At 61.4% G+C, this 23,307-nt stretch overlaps 1 protein-coding gene across 1 annotated transcript in view; it reads right to left on the bottom strand.

Moving 5' to 3' along the window:
- Positions 1–19,764, bottom strand: part of LRRFIP1 (LRR binding FLII interacting protein 1) — a 57,662-nt gene extending 37,898 nt beyond the window's left edge. Inside the window, exons 1-6 of the mRNA XM_040972433.1 lie at positions 19,535–19,764; positions 8,587–8,673; positions 4,281–4,298; positions 2,134–2,181; positions 1,062–1,106; positions 452–502 (exon numbers count right to left, since the gene is read on the bottom strand). Coding sequence (XP_040828367.1) covers positions 452–502; positions 1,062–1,106; positions 2,134–2,181; positions 4,281–4,298; positions 8,587–8,673; positions 19,535–19,600 — 315 coding nt within the window. The 5' untranslated portion in view covers positions 19,601–19,764. The remainder of the gene's footprint in view (positions 1–451; positions 503–1,061; positions 1,107–2,133; positions 2,182–4,280; positions 4,299–8,586; positions 8,674–19,534) is intronic.
- Positions 19,765–23,307: the final 3,543 nt, after the last annotated feature.

The raw sequence follows: 23,307 nt of genomic DNA, 5'->3' as shown, positions 1-23,307 counted from the left end.
TGCTGTCCGTGGGCAGATACCCCCAGAGCTGGTGCAAGGAGGGGCTACTGCGGGCAGACAGGTCTCAGCATCAACTCCTGGTCCCTCCCCATCCCCTAGGCAGCCCGGGGCAGCCCCACACCAGGTGGACAACCTCATTTTGTGGCCACCTTCACTGCCACTCCCACAGTTACTGTGGCACGCAGCGTGCTGGCACCTCCTGTCCATCACAGCCATGATGTTGAGACCCGTGGGATCAAAGCACAAACACAGAAAAGCCACCAGAGCCATTCTGGGAGGAGGGTGACACCATGATGCCTGGGACACCGTGGCCGGCCACCAGGAGCCAGCCCCTCCAGTCAGCTCTTAAACAAGCACTTTGATGGCAGGGGCCGTCAGAGCAGAGGGGCTGCGGGAGGGACCCGCAGGCAGGGGTAGAGGAGCAACCCCGTGCCCGGCGCTGCTTACTGACCCACAGGCTCCCGCGACTGCCCACGGACATGTGCTCATCTTCATCGGAAACCTACGGAGAGCAAAGGACGGAAGGAGTGGTGAAGTTTATGCCCGCAGGACAAGCGGTGGGGCCTCCTGCCTGCCCCCACCCGCCTGAGCGGACTGCATGAGGACGGTGTTATTCACACCCCAGGGCCACACACGTGAAGGTATTCACACCCCAGGGCCACACACGTGAAGGTATTCACACCCCAGGGCCACACACGTGAAGGTATTCACACCCCAGGGACACACACGTGAAGGTTACTGTGCAAATTATTGATGGGCACGGCACGGCAAACCAAATGTCCTCCCTGCATGCCACACACACCCCTTCACCGGAATTACAATAAAATCTTCAACAAACTGAGTCCAGGCTCTCTCTCGGCCACAAAGTTCACAGAGAGACACAGGGACAAGCCGTGCAGGCATCTCACACTTCCTTGTGCCCAAGCAAGCTCCGCTTTCATTCCACAGTTTGTCCGCAGTGTTTTAAAGCTCCCCCCGTGACCCAGTCTCCGAGGAGTGTTAACTGCACAAGCAGCAGGGGGGGTCTCAGCCGAGAGACACATGATGCACGCAGTACTGACCGAAGCTGTCCTCCTCGCTCTGCGAGAGCAGCGCTCACTGTCTTCCTGCCGGGGCAAGGAGGAGACAGCAGAGATTACACACCTGGGAAACGAGCCACGGAGATGCCCCGAGCTGGCCTAGCGACGCAGCAGCCAGAGCTGCTGGCTTTGGGTCCATGGCTTTGGCCGCACCTTGGAGAGGCGCCCCCAAGTCACTGTGGGGCAGGTGCTGGCTCCCTCTGTGGCATGGCCCATTCCAACCCACCTGTCCCTCCACCCCCTTACTCTCTTGCTGGGGGAGCTGGAGTGCCTGCTCCCAAAGGCCCAGCAAGCTTGTGGCTCAGCTACTCCGTCTTATAGCTGCCGAGGCACGTGTGGGTGCCTAGCTATGCGGCCCGCTGGTACACACCCAGGCTGTGGCTTTCACCTGTGTCTGGAGGTACCCGCTGTCTCAGGGGCCTCAGAGGACGGCTGTACCTCACCACCCACCACGCTCAGGTGCCTGAGGTTTGGGGGTCCCCTACAGCTCCCCAGCTCATCTTGGAAGGATGCCCAGGAGGCTACTGCAGGGAGGAGCACCTGCCACTGCCGGGCCTCCTAGAAAGGGCTAGAAGATCAGGAGCGTGGTCAGGTGGGCAAGCTTGCTGTCAGCCTGGAAAGGCTTTTCCACAGTCAGGAAGGCCAAGGAATTTTCTCATCAAAGAGCAGCGGAAGCAGCCCAAAAGGTGGAGCACAGCAGCAACGGTGGACGAAGGCTGGAAGGGGCCCGGCTGCTGAGGCAGCCAACAGAGTCGGTGTACCTTCTGGGTTCCAAGTGGAACCTGAGGGCTCTGGAAAGTTCCGGAGCCTGATGGTCTTCACCCGAGAACACAGGGAGGCTGTGGGGCTGCAGTTTTCTGCGGCTGGATGGCCAGAGGCCTGGCCAGCTCTGTTTCTAAGCAGGCTCCCCATAGGGACGTGCCAGACACAGGCATCTCTGGAGGAAGTCCTCCTGATATTAAATTATGGTGCCACAGAAGTCATGGCGCTCATTAAACCGTGCAGGAATCGCATTATAAACCAGTTAAGCCTGGAAATGGTAATCAGGGCCTACCATCCACTGCTCGATGTCGCCCCATTTCGTATCCAGCCCGTAATACTTCTACGGACAGAAGGGAGAAAGAGACAGTTAGGCAGGAAGTGAGGGAGGGCCACACAGGCACTGCAGGAACATGCATTTCTATGGGAAGGGGGCTCTGCGGGGGGGTGAGCCCTGCCCCCGCTGGTCCAGGCACCTGAGGACAGAGCACTCCCCGGGCAGCGGGCAGCATGGCTGGGTGAGCCAGCTGCAAGCTTGGCTATCAAGCTGTCACACATCTGCAAAGCTAGTGTGCCCAGGAACAAAAGTGCCGGCAAAGCTAAAGCTGACAGCCCTTTCTGTGTCCCGACGTCAGCAATGCGCAGACTCAGTGCACGGGGAGGCTGCCCCAGCCCCGGGCCCTGGACACCAGGGGGACCTGGGAACAGACCTCCTCCACAGGTCGACCCAGCCCATTACGCATGGTGGCAGGCAGAATGGATCCTGCATGGGACAAAACCATGCAGCCCTCCAGGTCGCTCAGGGGCTAAGCCCTGAAGCCCGTCCTTGCTCGGCTGGGCCACAGCAGTCCCAAGAGGAGCCAGAGGCAGGCTGGGGGCGGGGGCGGCAGTGGGCAGGGACCAGCGGGCAGGCACCCACAGGGTGTTCCGCAGCCCGGCGGTGGGCAGGGACCAGCCCTCCTTTTCCAATATCACAGAACCGACACGGGCTTTTCTCTTTACACACTGAACTCTTATCATCAGAAGGGGAAAGCAAGGCAACCTGGAAGCCAGAAGAACGAGAAAGCGTCCCAGGACCCAACCGTGCGCCTGCTGCCGAGATGGCTCTAACTTCACCCTGCCGGCAGGAAGTGGGGAACCGGAAGAGCAGGGAGGACTTAGCACTGAAGGGACCCACGCCGTGAGGTTCTCACGTTGCTTATTGCACTGTAAGTAGCACAGGCAGTGTCCCGTTCCTGCGCTGGGCAGCCTGGGCTCAGAGCCTGCTTCTGCCCTTACCGTCCACTTCCAGCTTTACCCTCTGGCATTTTATGGCTTAAACGGCAAACAATATCCTTATTTTAGAAAAAGGAGTGGAACCTGTGCTAACTGGAAATTCAGCGCTTCTGAAAGAACTCTGTAGCACCCCGGTTGTTTGCTTCTCTTCTTTTGCATGCCCCTTGGGCCCGACTCGAACCCTGCACGGCGTCCTCTGCTCTCTGCCTGACCTGACGGGAACCGGGCTTCGAGGGCTTTCACCCAGGGCACGGGGTGGTCTGACGAAGGCGTCCACAGGCCTGGCATCTCGCATCCCTCGGCAAACACACGTGCGATTAGCGAGCAGGCCCTGTGTTAGCAGCAGCGGTGCTGGGCACGTCCAGTGTCAACAGTGTAATTAGCCCGTGAGCCATGCAGGGGGAGCAGCACCACACCCCGGCGGGAGACGGCGGCCTGCAGAAACAGCGTTGAGTTCGGAGAAGCCATCATGATGGGCGGCCGAGGGGCTGGGGCCATTTCCTGCCTCCCTTTCCACCTCATAAACCACAGCTGGGGAGGCAAAGCTGCCCTGGATGTGCTGTCACTGCCCACTGCACCTCTGCCCTGCGTGGGGAAGACACTCCCGTACTGCCCACTGTGTCCAGTCCACACTGGACAACATCCTCTCACGGTGTGTCCTCATCACCAGTGGCAGGTGACGTGGTAGTGTGGCCAGGAAAGCCTGCATGGCACTGCACACTGCAGGGCAGGCGCAGCTCCCCGCTGTGTCCTGGGAAGGCAAGGGCAGGTGCAGCTCCCCGCTGTGTCCTGGGAAGGCAAGGGCAGGTGCAGCTCCCTGCTGTGTCCTGGGAAGGCAGCAGATGAAGGCACTGGGGCCCCACAGCCACGTGGGTAACCAGGATGGAGTTCAGGCTCATGGGCTTCTGGCTAGCCCAATCTGGCTGATGTAGCCATTTAGGGAATGAAGTGGGACTTTTACTGGAATTTTTTTTCTTAAAGAAATCATTTTTCCTTTTGGAGGACAGTGCAAAGAGGAGTGGGAGGTCGTGGGGACCTGTGAGCATGCATGCCGATCGGGACCCATTCCTGCAGCTCCCCAGCAAGTGCGCCCACGCGTCCGCAGTGCACCGGCCCTTCCCAAGGGAGCAGGAGCGCATGCGAGAGCGCCAGCCGACAAGAGCCTACCTTCTGCACCTGATAGATCTACCCAGGCGGACCGAGAAAAAGAGAGACAAGTCATTAGAGCAGCAGGGACATCAAGAAGGAAGGCCGAGGAGGGTGTCGTCACGTTCTAGAACTGCACCCATGAGCCACAGCGGATCCGTTCTCTTTGTGTTCATATCAGACTAACACACCCACGCAGCCCAGAACCAAGGCCTGCAGGCAACCAGGACTGAGATAAAAGCTGCTGCGCAGGTCAACAGCGAACAGTGGCGAAACAGGAGCGAGCATGTCCAAGCGATGTTGAAGAAGTGAGTGAGCCGTCAGGAACTCACGGGCAGGCCCAGGTGAGGAGACCCGGCCTGTCCACCTGCCTGCCGAGTGTGGCCCTCTGTCCTGCTGGTGGACACCTGCGCTGTCCTCATCATGTGCGGACAGCCAACGACAAAGGCCACAGTCAGGCTCACGACAGTGAGCACGGCGTCTCTAGCCAGCACGCTCACCAACTCGGCAGAAACGCTGGGGGTTGGACCAGGGCAATGGGCTGCGGCTGGGTCGGGGTCATGGTCAGCACCCTCCCCAAACCTGCTAACAGCTAAGCACCCCGAGGTGCCTCTCAGCACCTCTCCCCTACACACAGCCCTCAGGGATCCCCACCCTGTCACCAGCTTCCCCCCTCTTCAGCTCCTGAAGGTGCTCGCAGAACAACCCCTGCCCCTTCTCCAGGAGCCTCTGGCTTGCTCGGCCACACCTGTGTGCAGGTGGGTGGGCTCCCACCCCAGAGGGCAGGATGGGTCCTGCGGCCCCGCTCGGACCCCAGGGCACCAGTCCTCCAGGTCCAGCACGGGCCGTGTGCAGCATATTCATTTCCTCTGAATCAACAGTTTAAAATGCCAGCGCCCCAGGGACCTCAGATTGTATAACCTCAAATTGTGTTAGCTGCTTCTAAAAATAGCCAGGCCCAGAGACCTGATAGGCGAGCAGGAGTCAAGAGGCGAGCTCAGTGCACCTGCCGATCCCTCAGTGCAGGTCCAAGGTCATGGCCTCCACAAGGGTGTCCAGGAGGGCCCACCCACACCCTGCTCATGGCCCCATGCCCCGCCTTCCTGGCAGCCAGATGGATTGAGAGCAAAACCCTTGCTGAGAAATGTGTGCTTTGTGTCGGCATCCGTGCTGCGGTCCCAGCGTTCAGACAAACCTGCTTTTCAAGTTACTGCCCGGATTGGATCACATGTCTCACCTGCCCCCACTGGCAGCGCTCACCTAACTGCAACCCTGTGGTCAGGGTGCTGACACCACCCCACGGTGCGCACTGCTCCCAGGTCAGGGTGCTGACATCGCTGTGGTGTGCACTGCTCCCAGGTCAGGGTGCTGACACCACCCCGCGGTGCGCACTGCTCCCAGGTCAGGGTGCTGACACCACCCCGCGGTGCGCACTGCTCCCAGGTCAGGGTACTGACACCACCCCGTGGTGTGTACTGCTCCCAGGTCAGGGTGCTGACACCACCCCATTGTGTGCACGGCTCCCAGGTCAGGGTACTGACACCACCCCGTGGTGTGTACTGCTCCCAGGTCAGGGTGCTGGAAGGTCCCAGTGTGACCCACCAGCAGTCACCTTTCTGGATCTGGGAGCACGGATTCACTGAAGGGCTGTGCCTCCTGCCTGTAAGACTCAGTGGCCCTGCAGGCAGGGAGCTCTCTGGCCACCTTCCCTCACTGCCAGAATGTCATCTTTAGGTCATCTGAACCCTCCCAGCTCCCAGCAGAGCTGCGGTGCCTGTCTGCAGACCCGGAGGACGGCAGCAACAGAGCTGGGGAGTCTGCCGTCTCCAGCTGCCTCCCATCTCCCAGGATAGCTTCCTGCCCGCCTCTCAGCCCTCAGCCCCAGGAGCCGCTGTTCTCTCTCAGCCCCTGCCCCAGCACCTCCTGCCACGTGTCCAGCTGAGGCAAAGCAGGGCAGGGGAGCCTGGACCAGCACAGGTCCTGCTGTGACATCACAGCTGAGAGAGAGGCCGTGCCAGGTGCGCAGGTGGCAGGGGTCCACAGAGGGCAAGTGCCACACTCAACTTCTACACCTGCTCCTCCAGGTCCTCACCCCACATGCAGAAACAACACTCCCGTGGGCCGAGACAGCACCGGATCCCCAGAAATCGCCATCCCCCCGGCTTCTGGTCCCAGGATTTTAGTTTGAATGCCTTCCAGCAGGCAGCTGGACTGGCGGGTGTGGCCTGGGGAGGCCAGCTGCGGTGTCTGTGGCTCTCCCTGGACTTGCCGGGTAACCTCTGTGAGGCTGTGCTGGGCAACAGCAGGCCTGGAACTCCCCGGGTCAGGCTGCACAAGCCCCTGCTGCTCGCACCCTGGGTGTCTGCTGTGTGTGCAGTGGTGGTGGGGCATCCCTGGGCCTCCTGTGGCTGCTGGGAGGAGCCTGGAGAGCCAGCCAGGTCCCCGGGCCTCGCTCCCACCCACAGCTAACGCTCACTTGCAAGCTGTCAGAGTGAAGTGGCCCAGGCCCTTTCCCATCTTTGGTAGTAAGGGTGCTTTTCAATGGCTGACATGCCTGAGTTCAGACGCTCGCTTTTCTCACGCTGACCAATCCAAATGCAAAGCCGGGTTTCCCTGGACACCAGGCGGAGAAGGCCTGGTCAGCTCTGACCATTTCTTGGCTGAACTCCTCTGAGTTTTTATGGTCCAAAACAAAAACATTGGCCCAGGAACTCTGTGTTCCCATGGATATATTTCATGAATTCTGCCATTAACTGAGTAGGGTATGAGATTCACCAAAAGCGTGATTTGGAACACTTTTTGCACATGCGAGACGCCCGGCACAACCCTGCAGGACCGGGCATCTGTGCTCTGGTGGAAGTTACCTCTCTTTGCCCTGAGACGGGGCACTGTTGCAAACACCGCTGCTAAAGCTGGGGCAGTGGGCTCCGTGTGCAGCTCCACTGCCTCCCGTGCCTGATGCCCCGTAGCAGCCCTCATGGCAGAGCCACGGGCCACCAGGCCACTCGAGTCCCATCAGTGTGGCAAAGCTCAGCAGCGCCACAGAACGCTCCCTCACAGCCCCCGTGGGCTGCCCCCTCACAGACTGGAGGGCTGCTGAAGAAGCAAGGGAGGCGCTCCAGGCAGGGGTGATGGCTCCAGGCAGGGGTGCTGCTGGACATGCCCACATGGGCAGCTCCCGCCGAGCCCTGGGGAGTGGGCTGCCCACAGCCACTGGCACAAGCTGGTACCGCCTAACCAGCAGTGTTCTGATGCCAGCCAGAACAGGGTGGCCGCTGCCCACTGAGCAGCCCACTCGGCACCCCTGGGGTGTGCCAGCCACGCGAGTGCAGAGACCAGTCGTGACCGACATGCTGTGGGCTCTTAGTGTCTGCTGCATGGGCTGCAGTGTCTACAGTGGATCAACAGCCCGAAGCAGTGACTGGGCGCGGTCATCTTATAACACAAACACTTACTGGCCAGTCTGGAGTGAACGGGCAGCTGCTGTGTGTGGCGGAGTGGGAGCCTGCAGGGCTCAGGGCAGGGGTGGCGGGGCTCAGGGCAGGGGGCAGGCGGCGGGGTGCCAAGGGTCTTGGGGGGATTGCGGAGAAGTGTAGCATGAGAAGCTGTGTGGGTTTCATTTCCTGGCACCGACATAAACTGGCCTGAATGTTCCATTTTCCTGTGAGCGGCATGAAGCCCCCTGGTGTGGGGCAGAGGTCTGCTCCTCTCTCCGGGGGCTTCTCCTGACTCCAGACCCCTGGGCAGGGGACCCCTTGGCAGCAGAGCACTGCCCTACCAGAGTGTCCACCACCCCAACCGTGGGCAAGGAGCTCTCCGGTCAGGGTGGCGTCTGCCTTCTGCTCAAGGTGGAACGTCAGCAGCCAAGCGCACGCACAGGTGTGCAAACAAATCACCTCCCACTTTCTCACCCACGACGCTTGTCCTGTGCTCTGCCACATCTGGGCGCCAGGTGGCCTGACACCTGCTCAGTGCTGTGGAGACCACTGGGGAAGTACTTGTAAATGAAGCCGAGTCTGAAAGCTGTTAACCCATTCATCTTCCCTGTTTTGGTTCACAGTTCAACAGTCAGATCCGGCACCGTGGCACCAGGGGGAAGCTGGGCTGGGCGGATCCACGCAGGCCACCGGCCTACGCGCTGCACTTAGGGTTACGTGGGCCGGGCCCACTGCCCAGGCATGTGCGCTCGCTGCAGGACCCTAACCCACAGCCACAGGTGCGACATTAACGGGACAGGTGCGTCCACAGTGACAGGTCCTCTGTGCCTGCAGCCTGTGCCAGGAGTCGGAAGAGCTGCGCAAAGACCCCCTTCCCCAGTTCCCGTTACCTCCTTCTGCTGCCGCTCCAGCTCCTTCATGCGGATCTCGCGGGCCTCCGCTCGGGCTGCTCGCTTCGCGGCCAGCCTGGCCTCCGCCTGGAAAAGATGCAGAGGTGGCATGAGCACAGGCTGCTCAGCAGCTTCCCGAATCATGACTGATGGTGCTGGGAGAAACCCCCTGCAGCAGCACACAAATCACACCTGTACGTGTTGGGACGGTCGCAGGAGGGGCGGCCGGGTGCAGCATGCGGGCTAAGCCGCCATTTGCCAGGTCCCCACGGCAGAGCCAGTTCCCTACCCACATGGGAGTCCAGACGGGCCTCTAGGCTCCTGGCTTCGGCCTCCCAGACCCGGCTGTTGGGGGAGTGAAGCAGTGGGTGGAAGACGCCCGCCCTCGCCACTCTGCCTTTCTAACAGTCACAGGAGAAACGGCGTTCTGGTATAGAGGCGCCCCAGAGTCCACGGGAAAACGCTGCTGAAAGAGACGCTTATTTTGCCAGAAGAAACACTTGAAAGATGTGCAGTGCTTTTCCAAAAATTCATTTCCAAGAAAGTTTAAAAAGACTTTTTGAAAATTTATTTATTGGAAAGACAGATATACAGAGAGAAGGATTGAGAGGAGGATCTTCTGTCCACTGACTCACTCCCTAAGTGAGCGCAACAGCGGGAGCTGAGCCGATCTGCAGCGGGAGCCTCTTCGGGTCTCCCGCGTGGGTGCAGGTCCCAAGGCTTTGGGCCGTCCGCCACTGCTCTCCCAGGCCACAAACTGGGAGCTGGGTGAGAAATGGCAACTGGGATACAACCTGGTGCCCACATGGGATCCTGGTGGATGCAGGGCAAGGATTTAGCCGCTAGGCTACTGTGCCAGGCCTGTTCTTCACAAACTTTTTGAAGACCTCTGGTGTGCAGGGATGTCACCATGATGAGGTGGCACCAGCTTGCCAGGTTAACTGGCAGTGCACCCTTCCTACCTCTTCTCTCACTATTCAAGCTAATCAAATGTGCAGTGCCAGCTCTGGAGGCTCCTCAAGTGTGCCCGCCCCTCCTGTCTCCCTTGCTATTCAAGTTAATGGACAGTGTGGAAATGGCTGGAGATAGCTGAGTCCTACTGTGCTATGCTGCATTAATAAAAACTGCAGGGAAACTTTGGGCTCCTGCAGCTCTGTTTGCCCTGTATGGCTCTCAGTCTGATTGGAGGGTGAGAGCTTAAACACCCCCGACGTTGGCGGCTGGCGCAGTGGCTCCTGAGTGTCGCGGAGCTGCTGTCTCCAAGCTTGGGACGTGAAGACTCCTCCTCACATCCTACCCTGGGTCCAGCGCGATCTCTCTCGCACTGTGCAACATCAGAACTTTCTGCACCAGCACAATCACCTTTAATCCCCTTTTCCATGAGATGCTATGCACCCCTTCCAACAGCCCTGTTAGGTAGGCTCTATGCCCATACGGCTTATACACTGTGCCCACATTCACATGTCCTAGAAGGGCTGGGCTGTTCCCCTACTCAGCTGGCCCTGCAGAGGCACGGGTGGGGCCGGACCTGGACCCTGGACATGCTGTGGGCCCCTGCTCAGCTGGCCCTGCAGAGGCATGGGTGGGACCAGAACTGGACCCTGGATATGAATCCTGGACATGCTGCTGGCCATGGCACAGGCCCTCGCCTCTCAGTTACAGAACAGGAAGCAAAGGTTGCCAGACTCCAGCCTCTGACCCCAGTTTCTAGACTTCCCTTCCAGTCACTTCTCACCCCACCCTACTGCCCTCAGCTTCCTCCTGGGCACTGAGGAGAACATCTCCAGCAGAAGGTCATCAGTTGGCTGCAGGCCGTGCCCCCACCCTCGGGGAGTTACTATGCGCCCTGGGGACCCCGTGATCTCCTTGATACCAGGCCAGGCCTCTGCCCACGCATCCCCCAATGCTGCTCACTCAGTCACTGTTCAGGGAAGCAGACGGTACAGGGTCCATCCTTCTGCCAACAGACCCCTCCAGTCCACCCAAGGTTGTGGGGCATACGCCTGCCTCTCTACCCATGGTTCCCCAGATGGGGCCCGAGTGTGGGGACGGGGCCTGAGCACACGGGGGGGGGTGCACCCCAGTGGAGGATCTCAGCCGCTTCCCATGCTTACGCTGTATTCAGCTTCCTCCTTGCTTCTGTTTCCGAGGCTGGCCTGCTGATGGCCACAAAACAGCCTGGCCCCATGTCCGTCAAACCAGCACTCCGCCACCTCCTTGCCATTTCCCAGACGCACCACGCGGTGCAAGGAGCCTCTCAGGTCTCTAGAAGATTCCAAAGCTGGGTGGGGAGGGAGGCTCAGCAGACTGACACATGGTCTCACTCCCTCCCTTCAGGCTCGCCCTACTACGATGACTAATTCACAGAGCAAAGCTGTCTCCCCGCCCTGCCAGGGGCGCAAGAGGCGGGGTGGGTGCCTGCTGCGGTGTCTGAGCCAGGCCAGAGACTGGGCAGACTTCCTGCAGCTGCCCGAGCCCACCAGCATGGCTGAGGAGGAGTGCAGCAGGCTGGGCAAAGAGGAGAAAGGCCAGGGGAAGGGTGGGGTGCAGCAGAATGTGAGAAAGCGCGGGTGCCCTGATTCTGGGGGAGTTCCCAAGATTCTCCCCTCCTGGAGGACATGTGGTGAGGCTCCTGATGGGGCGCCTTCATCAGCTCATTTCATGATGAGGGGAAGGCTGAGCTGGGGGTCTGCAGGTGGAAGACCCTTGCTGGCCTAATGAGTGCACGCCGCTTTGCGGGAGCCGCCAGTGTGCTCAACAGGTGACAGCCAGCAGGGTCAGGGACCAAAGTCCACAACCACCACAGGTGAGTTTTACCAAGAGCCAGGAACACTCAAATTCCAGAAAGACTGTGGCCTGGCTGACATCTGGCCACGCCCCGTGAGAACCCAGCAGGGGATTCCCCACTCAGGCTGCCGTGCTGAGGTGAGAGTGTGCTTGTGTGTGTGGGTTATATCCCTACAGGAAGTTGTTTACAGCTCACGGGAGGCGGTGAGGGCCCAGGGCAGTCCCCGGCACCTGCCCGCCTAACCGCCCCAGCCCCTGGTGCAGCACCCCACCACATTCTGGTTTAGCTCTGCCTGGGACTTGCCCAAAGGCCCCACTGCACAGATAGCTCAGCTGACCAGGTAGTGCCTGCAGCCTGGGGTTCCCCAAGGTGGCCTCCCCAGACTGGAGCCCCTGTCAGGAGGTCCCCCCACACTGCAGCGCCCTGTCAGGTCTCCCCACACTGCAGTGCCCTGTCAGGAGGTCCCCCCACACTGCAGCGCCCTGTCAGGAGGTCCCCCCACACTGCAGCGCCCTGTCAGGAGGTCCCCCCACACTGCAGCGCCCTGTCAGGAGGTCTCCCCACACTGCAGCGCCCTGTCAGGAGGTCTCCCCACACTTCAGCGCCCTGTCAGGTCTCCCCACACTGCAGCGCCCTGTCAGACGGCTTCCTCAGGTACACTCTGGGTGACCCTAGCAACGAGGCCAGCTCTCTGCCCAGGAAAAGGCTGCCCTCATGGCCCCCACTGGCCCTGTCTGTCCTCCACCCAGGGCCCCCATCAGCCCCACCTGTCCCCACTGTCCCTGAAGACAGCAGTGCTAAATGAACTAAAACCGACAGCCTTCGTTTTATGGGTCATGGGCTGGGTGGGGCAAGGCAGCCATGTGACAGGATTAATTCCGTTTAAGGACACAAACCAGCCAACCTCCAAGACAGGCCAACACCCGGAGTTTAATACAATTTCCAACCCTCAGGAGCCCCCACCTCTGAAAGCGCCCATCTCAGCTATGACACCGGCCTGACCGAGCGAAACCAGCGAAGTGGCCGCTGTAACACAGGAAGCAACAACACTTGGTCCAGCTTTTGGAATCTGTCTGCCAAGCCACAGAAATGGGAGCCAACGCTGAGGCCCTGAGGCTGGGGCAGCACCCCCGAGGGCAGCACCTCAGCAGGACAGGGCTCTCCACCCCCCCACGGGCACCTGGTATGACCACGTGGGGCTCCCATGGGCACCTGGCATGACCACGTGGGGCTCCCAGGGGCCTCCTGGCTTGCCACTCACACGGGTCTCACCTCTCCCCTTCCTGCAGCAGCCCAACTGGAACTTGAGTTGAGAAGGACCTGGGCTTCAGGGCTCCAGGGAAGGGGGCATTTGGAGCCCACAGGCCCCTCGCTGCCCCATGCCATCTGGACAATTACGGAAGACATGCCTGAAGCCCCTAGGAGGACAGCTGTGGGGGCTGGGTGATGGGAGCGGGGGAGGCCAGCAGCCCAGAAAACCTGTTAGGCTGTGGTTCTCAACCCAGCCCTACACTCTGCCTCCCGGGGTGAGGACCCCTGCTGTGTCCCAGGGTGAGGACCTGGGCCCAGGGCGCTGACAGTGTTTGCACAACAAACACGGCAGGAGGAAGGAAGTGGAGTGGTCTGAAACCCGCAGCTCTCGGTGCCTGCAGACAGCTGGGGCTCAGCTGCAAACGCCTGGCTGCAGGCCAAGCCTCTTCCCACTGCTTCCCGGAGGGCTGCGTGGGGCTGAGAGGTGAGGGGAGAGCAGGCTTCTCCACGCCTCCCAAGGACGCGGAGTTTTACAGAGGGTGGGCACGGCCTGGAAGGAGGGTTCTCCCTCAACACTGTGAGTCCAGTAATTCCACAAAGTGGAGCCTTCACCACATCACTATACCATATGGAGATGTACGTATGTACCAGCTTGGATGCTGGTGTGATTGGACGATGTGCCCAAGTGGAGCCTGGGGTCTCCCGCCCCTGTCAAGCACACGGGGCCCAAGGCTGGGAGGCACCTCTCTGGGGGTGAACGTGAGGCCACAGGTCCTGTGTGTGGTGTCTCAGGGAACAGGGTGGGGAAAGAATGGTCCCAAGTTACAGACTAAGGCACTGCTCGGAGGTCACTGATGGCATGGGGTGCAAATACCCAGGGTGGGACCCAAGGATAGGGGCCCTGTCTGCCCTCCTAGCCCCCCCCCACACCCCACTCAGAGTGCCAGAGAGCACAGCCTGTGATGGCTACTCCTTGTCCACGGTCAGGTGGCTCGGGGACAGCTCAGCTGGCAGCGGCCCAGGCAGAGACGCAGGCACCCAGACACAGGGGGCAGGTCTCGGGGAGGCAGCGGCTTGGGCAGCACAGCGTCCCTGCCTGTGGAACAGGGACTGGGCAGGAGACACGGCCAGGGTGGGTGCAGCCTGGGACCTCGGGGTGTCAGGCTCTCACAGTCCCTCGCTGTGTCCCTGAAGTCCCCACTGGCTACAGGACACAAAGACCAGGCCTGCTTCCCCCCCGGGAGTGAGTACAGCCTCAGCTGCCACTGGGACTCTGCTGCACACACGACCAGTGTGTCTGCGGCGGCCACTGCAGACGCACTAGGACACCGGGGTGCCCTGACAAGGGCTGGAGAATGGGCGGAAAGGCCCCGAGGGGCCGTGCAGGGAGAGGCGGTTTATCAGCTGTGAAGTGGTCCCCAAGGGGGAAAGTTCCAGACCTGGACACACAGCCCTCATGGTCTCCCCGGTATAGACCCAAGCAGAACAGAAATCTCGTGAGATGTTACTCTGAAGAAAAGCTTTGAGGATGCCAAGTTCACTCTGGTGCTGGGACAGGGCCGGGCAGCACTGAAGCCGGGAGCAGCGATGAAGACAGCGGTGCAGAAAGTGGCAGAGCCTCGGTCCCTGTGTGGCTGGTCCCTGGGGTGCAGGGGGCTGCAGCCCCTGGCAAGGCAGCTCTCAAGTCCTGGACCCGCTGGAGCCACACACAGGGTGTGGCCCAGCTACATACAGGTGCCCGAGGGTGCCTCTCCTGCCTGGTGTGGGTGGTGGCTGGACTGGTCGCGGACGAGGACCGACCCTGGTCTCTGGCCTGAGCCACTGTGTATAGAAAGTGGCCACAGCTACCGACTTTTGTCTTCAACAGAAGCCCCCACCCCTCACGCAGGGACTCCAACAATAGTTTGCTATTCAAAGCTGCTGAGTGGAAGGGGTGACGTGGCCGGGAAGGGGTGAGCCGAGGCCGGCCACTCTTCCGCAGTGGATGTGCCAGTGGCAGGACCTACATGTCACTGTGGTCTCAGACTCCTAGGTCCCCCAGGAACCATGCGGGGGCCGTGCTCATCGGCCATGACTGAGTACTGCCACCCTTCGATGCTGGCTGCCATGGAGATGCACCAGCTCTCAGGGCAGAGGGCCGGGGAGAGCCCTGGAGATGGCGGAGGGTCTGGGGTCGGTAGTGAGCTGTGAAGTTTCCCATTGGCTACTCCATAAAGGTACTGCTGCAAGTGACTGTAACTCTATATTATGCCAATGAATACGGCGGGCTCAGGACGCACCGGCATGGAAACCAGGGCAGAGTCCACCTGGCTGGGACCCACACCTTCCCCAGCTAGTCACCGGCTCAGGCTGGCACATCACCGGCAGTGACGTGACGGGGTGGCGTGTGGGCCCCGGGCCAAGGCGCTGCCTCACTCTGTGCTCGCTCCTGGCACCACCTGTGGGCTCGTGCTTCTGCCTCACCTGGGCCCAGCACATACATGGCAAAACCCCTAAACTGTGATGGCAGCCCTCCCCGAGCTTACTGCTTCTCAGCGCTGCGGCCAAAGCCTCGTGCAGACCTGAGCTCACGGGTGCTGATGTGGGCAGCCAGGAAGATGTCAGGAAATGTGGGGCAGCCCTGGGCGGCAGTGCTGTCCCCCAGCTCATGATTGAGCTGGCATGTGGCCCAGCTGCATACAGCTGGAAACCGGCAGACAGGGGCACGGGCACTTGGGTCCCACCACCCACAGGGCAGACTCGGGCGGAGAGCCTAGTTTGGCCCTGGCACGGTCTCAGCTGCCTTCTGGAAGTAAGCAGGCAGACGGGAGAGTGTTCGTGTGTGCTCCCATTGCCCCATTCTCTCTGCTTTTCAGATAATAAATAACTAAACCAACACAGGGGGAGGTGGTGCAGTGGCCTGGCAGGGTGGGAACACAGCTTTAAACCTCTGAGTGGAAGAGGGGCGGTGCCCCTCTCTGTACGTGAAGACAGATGCCCGAGGCCTCCATGCCACACAGAGCACACTGAGCCAGCACACAGGAAAGCTGCAAAGACATGGAGCTGAATCACCCTGCAGCAGGTACACAGCGAGCAAGCACCTGCCTGAGGCGCTGCCCTCTGCGCCTGGGGCCTCACTGGGGGCTGTGGCTGCAGCATCCTTAGCTTTGTAGCAGACCGACCAGGGAGGACTCCTGAGGCCCTGCAGCCAGCCAGTTACGAGGGTCTGAATGGGTTACCCAGTGTCTGGGGGTGAGAGCCAGGCTGCGTGGCCTCCAGGATCCTCATCACCCTCTGTGTCCTGATGCAGGGGTGGACCACCTGCTGCTGAGATGGGCTGAGGTTCTCCCTCCCCACAGAACACTAAACATCTCTGTATGCCCCACGGCAAGCACACTGACCGGCACAAGTGGTGCTGCTCTGCTGAGTGGGGTGGCAGAGCCCGCCGCCTGCCCGCCTGCCCGCCGGCCCAGCACAGTCCAGCAGAGCACTGCCCAGAGACCGACACGCCAGGGAATTCTACTCTCACCCTTTACCCTTTGACCGAGATGAGGTCAGCTGTTACTAGCATGGGCCACGACCACCTCTGGTAACCATGTGCAGGGCAGTAGGGACAGCCAGGGCGTTGCCCCTCCAGGTGAGGGTCTCCTGCCTCTGGGCTTCACCCCTCCCTCGCCAGCCTGCAGCGCTCCCCAAAACACTCCAAGTGCTCCTTTGCGGTGACCTCTCCTACATCCAACCTCCACTCCAGCACCAGGAAGGAAGGGCCAGATGCCATCGCGTCCATCCTTGGTGGGCCTGCCTGTCTGGGTGGTGGCAGGCGAGGAGTTGCACAAAATGCAGCAAAAAAGAAAAAAAAAAAAAGCAAACCGCAGCAGTTGCTGGGTGTGCGCGGCTGACCTGCTAACTCGGATGCGAGCACAGGATGGCGGGGAGCACACCGCCTGCCGCCCTCCTCCCAGCTACTTTTCTCCTTATTTAGAAAAACAAAGTTGATGGCATGCTCTCCTGTCTGAAAGCCACCAGACGACAGCGTCTCCCTGTGCCTGCCAGGCAGGGCCTCCTGTCCTGGGCAGTGGCCTCAGACAGAGCTCCAAGCCCTTGGCTGACACCCTGCAGGTGGCAGCGGGACACTGGTTAGGTCAGCGGGCCCGGGTCTGAACGGCTCCCCTGCCTCCTAGGTGTGGGGGCCTGGAAAGTCCCCTGGCCTTTCTGAGGCTGCATTTCCTCTTTATCAGTAAAAAGGAGAAAGCAAACTGCCCACACCCCCTGCGGTCAGCGGGCGTCAAGAGGCATCCAGAAGGACACAAGGCCCCCGGCGCTCCAGCCAGTGTCCCACCCGCATCACTCGCACAGCCCCCTCCCCCGGCACTGCACACCCAGAGGGGGTCAGGTGGGAGGCACCGTGGGAAGATGTGGTTGTGAGGGACCCACACCCCGTGGGAGCAGCGGGGACCACTCCCAAGGTGGCTGGATGCATGCCCCAAGCCCACCCCAGTGTCTCCAGGAACTGACACACGCACTGGCCACAGACAGAAAAAGAAAAAGAAAAAGAAACAGCGATCAGACTCAGAAACATTGTTGCCGTAATAATTTCCACTCTACAAACACACAAGGGAAGCATTTCAGCTAAAATTAGGAGCCAACTCTCCTTGCGGTGACTTAATAAATTATCTTTCCACCGCAGAGCACCAATCCAACAGCCTGAACTGGGTTTAAGGGTGCCGCGTTACGGAGTCCAGGAGGAAGCACCCCAGTGTGCCCAGCCTCCAGGACACCCCTGGGCTGGGGGGCTGGGGGGCTGGTTCTGGCAACTGTGGGCTGCGCGCCCAGGCGGCGGACAAGCAGGAAATCCCGGATGTGTTCAAAATGACGCTTTGGTTCACTGACTCAACTTTACAGAGATCCTCTGGCAGTTCCAGTGAGCAAGTGGAAAATCCGGTGGCCTCCAGTAAAAACAGCAGTTAGGTAATAAAACCCCAGGATGTGGACGGTGGGCTGTGAGCTGCCTCCTGCCCGGGTGCCAAGCTGAACCCAGGGCCGCCGCGTGCTGAGAGGAACAGGCTTCCAGGAGACACCGGTGGGTAAGAGCCACCGACCATGTGGCTAGGTACCACCCCCCAGGGTCAGGGCATCCTCATGGCACACAGGCCCCTCCTCAGCTTGGCACGTGGAACCCCACGAGAGGCAGGTCTGCAGCTATAAACACCACAGCTTCCTGGCCTGGGCCTGAGGGGCCGCCAGGGCAGCAGGGTCCTCCGACAGGCACGCAGGAGGCTTCCGTTATGTGAGCTCAGGCTCAACAAACCAGTTCCGAATGAAAAGGGGAAACCCAGGCCCAGCCCCACTGCCTCAAAGAGCCAGCCGCTGTCCCGAGGGTGCCGGGGAAGGGACCAGAGGCACACGCCAGGCTGAGCCAGGGGCCAAGCACCTGCTGCTTCGCTCGCCAGCTGACCCGTGCGCACGGGGCCAGCGCCTCCCAGGGAGGACACTCCTGGGTACAGGATGGCCTACACCGGGGCAGGGTGCTGACCAGGAACTACCGACACCAGAGGTGACACAACGGGTGGCGAGCATGGGAAGTTACACAAGGCAGAGGGCACGGTTTCCACACCGTCAGCGCAGACGCTGCCCCCTCCCGCGGGCCTGCTGGGACCTGCTGAGGCTCAACCCCAACTAGGCCTCCTCTTCCCGGCCCAGCCCCCTGAGTCCCTGTTCTCCACCCGGGACCCTGGCACAGTGCATCGGAGACGCCTCCGTCCAGGGCGGCTGCCAGGTGACTGCCCACTCCACATCCTCCTCACCCTGGGCAGGGCCCATTTCCTTCCCATCCAGGGGCCACACTTCTGTCCTCCAAGTCCCCAGCTCACACAACGTTCTTGACTTTGGAAAAAACCCTGTAGGCTCACAATTTCTTACAGGAAGCCCCAGAGACCAAACGTGTCCCAGAGTTCACCATTTCCGGAGTATAGGGCCTCCCCCACAGCCCCCCAGACACGGCCTATAACAGCCCAAGGCAACACAGCCAGAAGCCCCGAATGCACCCCGCACTGTCAGGGGAGGCCCCGCTCGCTGCCCACCACCAGCTCCGCCCAAGCAGGACTGGGACCCAGGCGTGTGTGGCCACACTGGGCCCTCCCCTCTCGGCTTCCGGCAGCACTGAGTCAGGAGCTGCCCCCTCGGCCTGCACATGCAGGTGCATGGCTTGCATGGCGCCCCCTCTGCATCCTGCCTCAGTGGGGAGGTGTCCCGGCCAGGGCACTCTCAGCTGAGCCCCACGGGTGCCCAGGCACCCGAGCCTTGCCCGGGGTCAGCATCCGCTGGGGCCTGCCTTGTACAGCTTGCCAGGGCTGCTGACTTCCCAACACCCCTCTCCTGGATCCTGCCCTGACCACATTCCAGGGTCTCCCGGCAGGTTCCCAAGCCCGAGGGAGGAAGCAGCTGCCCAAGCCTGACGGCCCTCCGAGGGGCCGATCCCAGACACAGCATTAGAACACACACTAACCCCCCAACAAACCACCCCCAGCCAGACCCTGGGAACCCTCTACATCCACACCTCTCCCGCTGGCATTTCCTGGTCAACTTCTCCAAGGTCAGGGCACCCTTCCCTTTCCAGAACCTTCCACAAACGCCCACCTGGTGAAGGACCCCGCAAACACCCAGGGGCCTCGCCCTGCCGGGCCAAGTCCAAGGTTTCCCACGGGTCCCACTCCCCCAAGGGAGGTACAAGGCTGCCCCACCTCAGCCCCGCACACTTTTCCCGCCAGCCGCTGGCGGGGCACACCCCACGCGGGATCCTGTCCGGGTGTGGTCCGGATCACAGACCCCCGGGTGAGCCCTCTGCGCCCCGGTGACCGGGGGTCGCCCCTGGCCATCTCCCCCCACGCCGGGGACACCGGGGCCCGCACAGCCCGGGCGGAAGGCGCTCACCAGCTTCTGCGCCTCCGGGCTCAGGCAGTCCACTTCCTTCTTCGGGGCGGCCGCGGGGGCGCTCATCGTGCCGGCGCCGGCGGGACCTCCCGGCCTGCGGTGTCCAGGACCCGCGCTCTCAGCGCCGCCACATCCCAAGGAGCCTCGCCTCGCCCCGCCCAGGCCGGAGCCCTCTGCCCTCCCAGGGCGCGCGGTCCCCGGCGGGCGCGGCCGGCAGGGGCGGGGCGCAGGTGGCCAAGGCCGGGCGGGCCCGGGAGCGGACGGCGCTGGGGGAGCGGAGGAGTGGACACAGCCCGGCCCCGCCTACCCCGCTCGACCCCGCCCCCGGCCGCTCGGCCCCGCCCACCCCGCTCGACCCCGCCCCGGCCGCTCGGCCCCGCCCACCCCGCTCGACCCCGCCCCGGCCGCTCGGCCCCGCCCACCCCGCTCGACCCGCCCCCGGCCGCTCGGCCCCGCCTACCCCGCTCGACCCCGCCCCGGCCGCTCGGCCCCGCCCACCAACCCGCTTTAGCGGGCCCATCCCCAGGGCGGAGCCCCGCCCATCGGCGCGCCCATTCGGCCCCGCCCACCCCTCCGCTTGGCCCCGCCCTGGGCTGCACCCCGTCCTCCTGGTGCGCTTGGCCCCGCCCCCCAGTGCGCTTGGCCCCGCCCCACCCGCGGCGGCCCGGCCCCGCCCCGTTCTGCCGAGCGGGTGTCAATCACACCCCACCCGCCGGGCGCCCCGAAAGGCGAAAGGCGCTGCGAGACATGGCCGGCCCCGCCCGTCCTCTCGTCCTCCCGCAGGGCCCTGGGTCGGCGGGGCTGGGGGCTCACGGGGAGGCCTCGCGGGGACAAGCAGCGTGCGGCCGCCACAGGAACTCCTGAGCAACAACCTATGGGCTAGGGAGGAGGACCAGAGCCGTGTCCACTGCACCCCCAAGTGTGGACCACAGGCCCTGTGACAGGTGCATCTCCTGACACCTCTGAAACCACCGAGCAGAGAGGTGGGAAACTGGACTCTGGAGTTAACCCCCCTGGTTCACATCCTGGATCGACCACCCTCCTACCCCAGGCACCTGGGTCTCCTGTGTCGTCCACGAGCTGCCAGGGACAGGGACACAGGGACGGCACCCCGCCAGGTGAGGACCAGGGGCCCTGACACGTACCTGCATGGCCCAGGCAGGGCGAGCTGCCCAGTTTGCTGCCAGCCCTGTGCCAGGGGACGTCCTGGGAAAACCAGCTCAACGCCACAGTGCTGTGTGTGTCCCTTCCTCCTCTCTGGTGCCCAGGTGTCCACACACAGGTGCCCAGGCCCCTCCCTCCCTCCTCAACAGCAGGAAGGCAGCTGGACAGCAGGTTAAGATGGCTGAGAGCTGGGGGTCAGGGAGCCCGAGCCTAGGGAAGGGCGCTGCCCGTAGCCCCCCAGCTGCAAGGAGGCAGGGAGATAGGCCAGGTGGGACACTGGCTCAGAAGGACTACTGCTACTGGCGACAGAGCAGCTGTTAAAGCACAAGGGACCCCCAGTTCCACGCAGTGGCAGCACCTTAAGGAGATGGGCACCCTGGGTGGATCGCAGAGGGGCGGGGAGGCTGTCACAGCCTTCACCTTGCAGGGTGTGAGAAAGCCCGTGGATGCTACCCTCAAAAGGGTCACCGCCAGAGGCCCCAGGAGGGCACCTTGCAGATGCCCGAGAGTGGGCAGGGCCCGGGGTTCTTTAGAAAGAGCTGTGAGGTCCATGGCAAGGACGGAGGACCGAGGGACAACTGGGTGTTTCTGGCCATTGCCCGGTTGTTGGGTATACCGTGACCCTGCACCCATACCCCCACACCTGTGTGCCCCTTAGAAATTCTGCACCAAGCCAGCACTTGTGGAAGAACCCATGGTCTCCAGCTTGCTCTTTGAAAACCAATATTTTGAATGGACACACGACATTGTGCATATTCATGGTCTAATTTTATTCTAGGAACGCCAGAATCACAGCTCCCTGGCAAATGCCAGGGCGCTGACCAATGCAGGGCCGCACCCAGCGTGGGTTTACTTTGTCTCCATGGTGCTGGGTGGTTGCTAGGCTTCCTGGCTTTGTCTGCGTCTGTGGTTTGGGTCTGAGTGTGAGCGCGACAGGGACAAGCCCTCTGGCCCGCAGCACAGGGCAGACGGGAGGACCCCGCTCACTGCCATGACGTCATTCTATAAAAGCACGGCCAGGGTCTGCGGCTCTCCAGCACGAACGCCCGGGACACCCACTCCCTAACTGTGCAGGGAGTCCCGAGTGTGGCTGAGCTCTAGAACCTCTGCTGTTACAAATAGAGCTCAAGCATGGCTCTGTGGACACCCTCTGCTGTCTCCCTGAGCCTGAGCTATTAAGCCCCCTCCCAGCTGGGGGCGTTGGTGAGGCCCCGGGCACACCCAGGTCCTCCAGGAAGACTGGCATTTGGGGAACATCAGGACGGGGGTCAGACTGCCTGCTGTTTCAAAGTGGCCATCCCATGGACTTGGCGACTGGGCAGGGTCCTGACCGCCTCCACTGGCAGAGCGTAGGCAGCAGGAAAGCATCTGTGAGCTCCACTCGTGTGGCCTCGTGGACAAGAGGACACGTCCATGCTCTTGGCCGCCCACAGCCCGGGGCCACTTACACACCCCAGACGGGGAGGGGGATCCTTGGCAGTGGGGGCAGAGTCCTGTTGCTTGAATGTGGTGGGCACATACGTCAGTCAGTGACAGCTGGACGCACGGGTGGGTGGGTGGACATGGGAACAGATGGACAGACATGGACACAGAGGTGAGTAGGTACAGATGCATTGATGGACTGACGGATGTGTGCAGGATGTGAGGATGGGTGGGGCCACGAATGGATGGACAGACGCAGGAGTGAATGGATGGGCGTGTGGAAGGATGGTTGGATGGATCAATAGTTCTTCTAATTAAACGGAAGATTTTGTAGTTATCACTGAATCTTGTCATATTATGGGTTTTTATGGCAGTTGGGAATAGAGATTCTCTGTAAACACCATGTGTGTAGGCACTGCGTGTCAGCAGGTTAAGCAGCTTTTCCCGGACGACCGCAGAAGGTGGCCTGAACATCTGGGGCCCTCAGATGGAGTCCTGGCTCCTGGCTTCCGCCTGGCCCAGCCCTGGCTGTTGTGGCCGTTTGGGGGAGTGAATCAGTGCATGGAAAACATTTCTCTTTGTGTGTCACTCTGCCTTTCAAATAAATAATTTAAAAATGACATATATTGCCTAACTACATAGCACCCAGGTATTTATAAGGTTTCTTTTTAACTCTTTATTAAAGAGTTTTTTTTTTTTTATCTATTTCCATTTTCTAAGGAGGTGAAGTTTGATTCTTGGTTAAAGTTGAAGCAGTGGCAGAAAGGCTCCTGGGAGGTGTCACTGGCGGGGCTGGGTATCCGTGCAGTGTGATGAGGAGGCGGGGCGTGTCTGCAGGAGGTGGGCAGGGCCGCAGTGACGGAGCAGAGAAGGGGTGTTGGAGAAGCAGGGAGCAGAGGCCTGCCCCGGGAGCCTCCTGGCAAAGAGCAAGGTCTAGGAGACCTGCACTTTGCATCTGCAAGTGCAGCCCTGGTCTCCAGTGGGGGGCCCTGAGTGCTTGGGCAGAGTGCAGGATGAAACACCTGGATGTGATGGCAGGCAAGGCTGGCCAGGGCGCAGGCAGAGCTTCAGGAGGTGGCTCCCTCCTGAGCAGAACCGAGTGTCCAGGAGGGGGCGGCAGACAGAGGCTGGTGGGGCTGTGCCAGGCCTGAGCCGGCCAAGCCAAATGGAGTAGAAGTAGGGATGGT

Source organism: Ochotona curzoniae, unplaced genomic scaffold (genome assembly GCF_017591425.1).
Source record: "Ochotona curzoniae isolate NIBS_2020 unplaced genomic scaffold, NIBS_Ocur_1.0 contig_2294, whole genome shotgun sequence".
Lineage (NCBI taxonomy): Eukaryota > Metazoa > Chordata > Mammalia > Lagomorpha > Ochotonidae > Ochotona > Ochotona curzoniae.
Note: the sequence above shows the minus strand (reverse complement) of the source record. Positions and strands in the feature narration are given on the sequence as shown.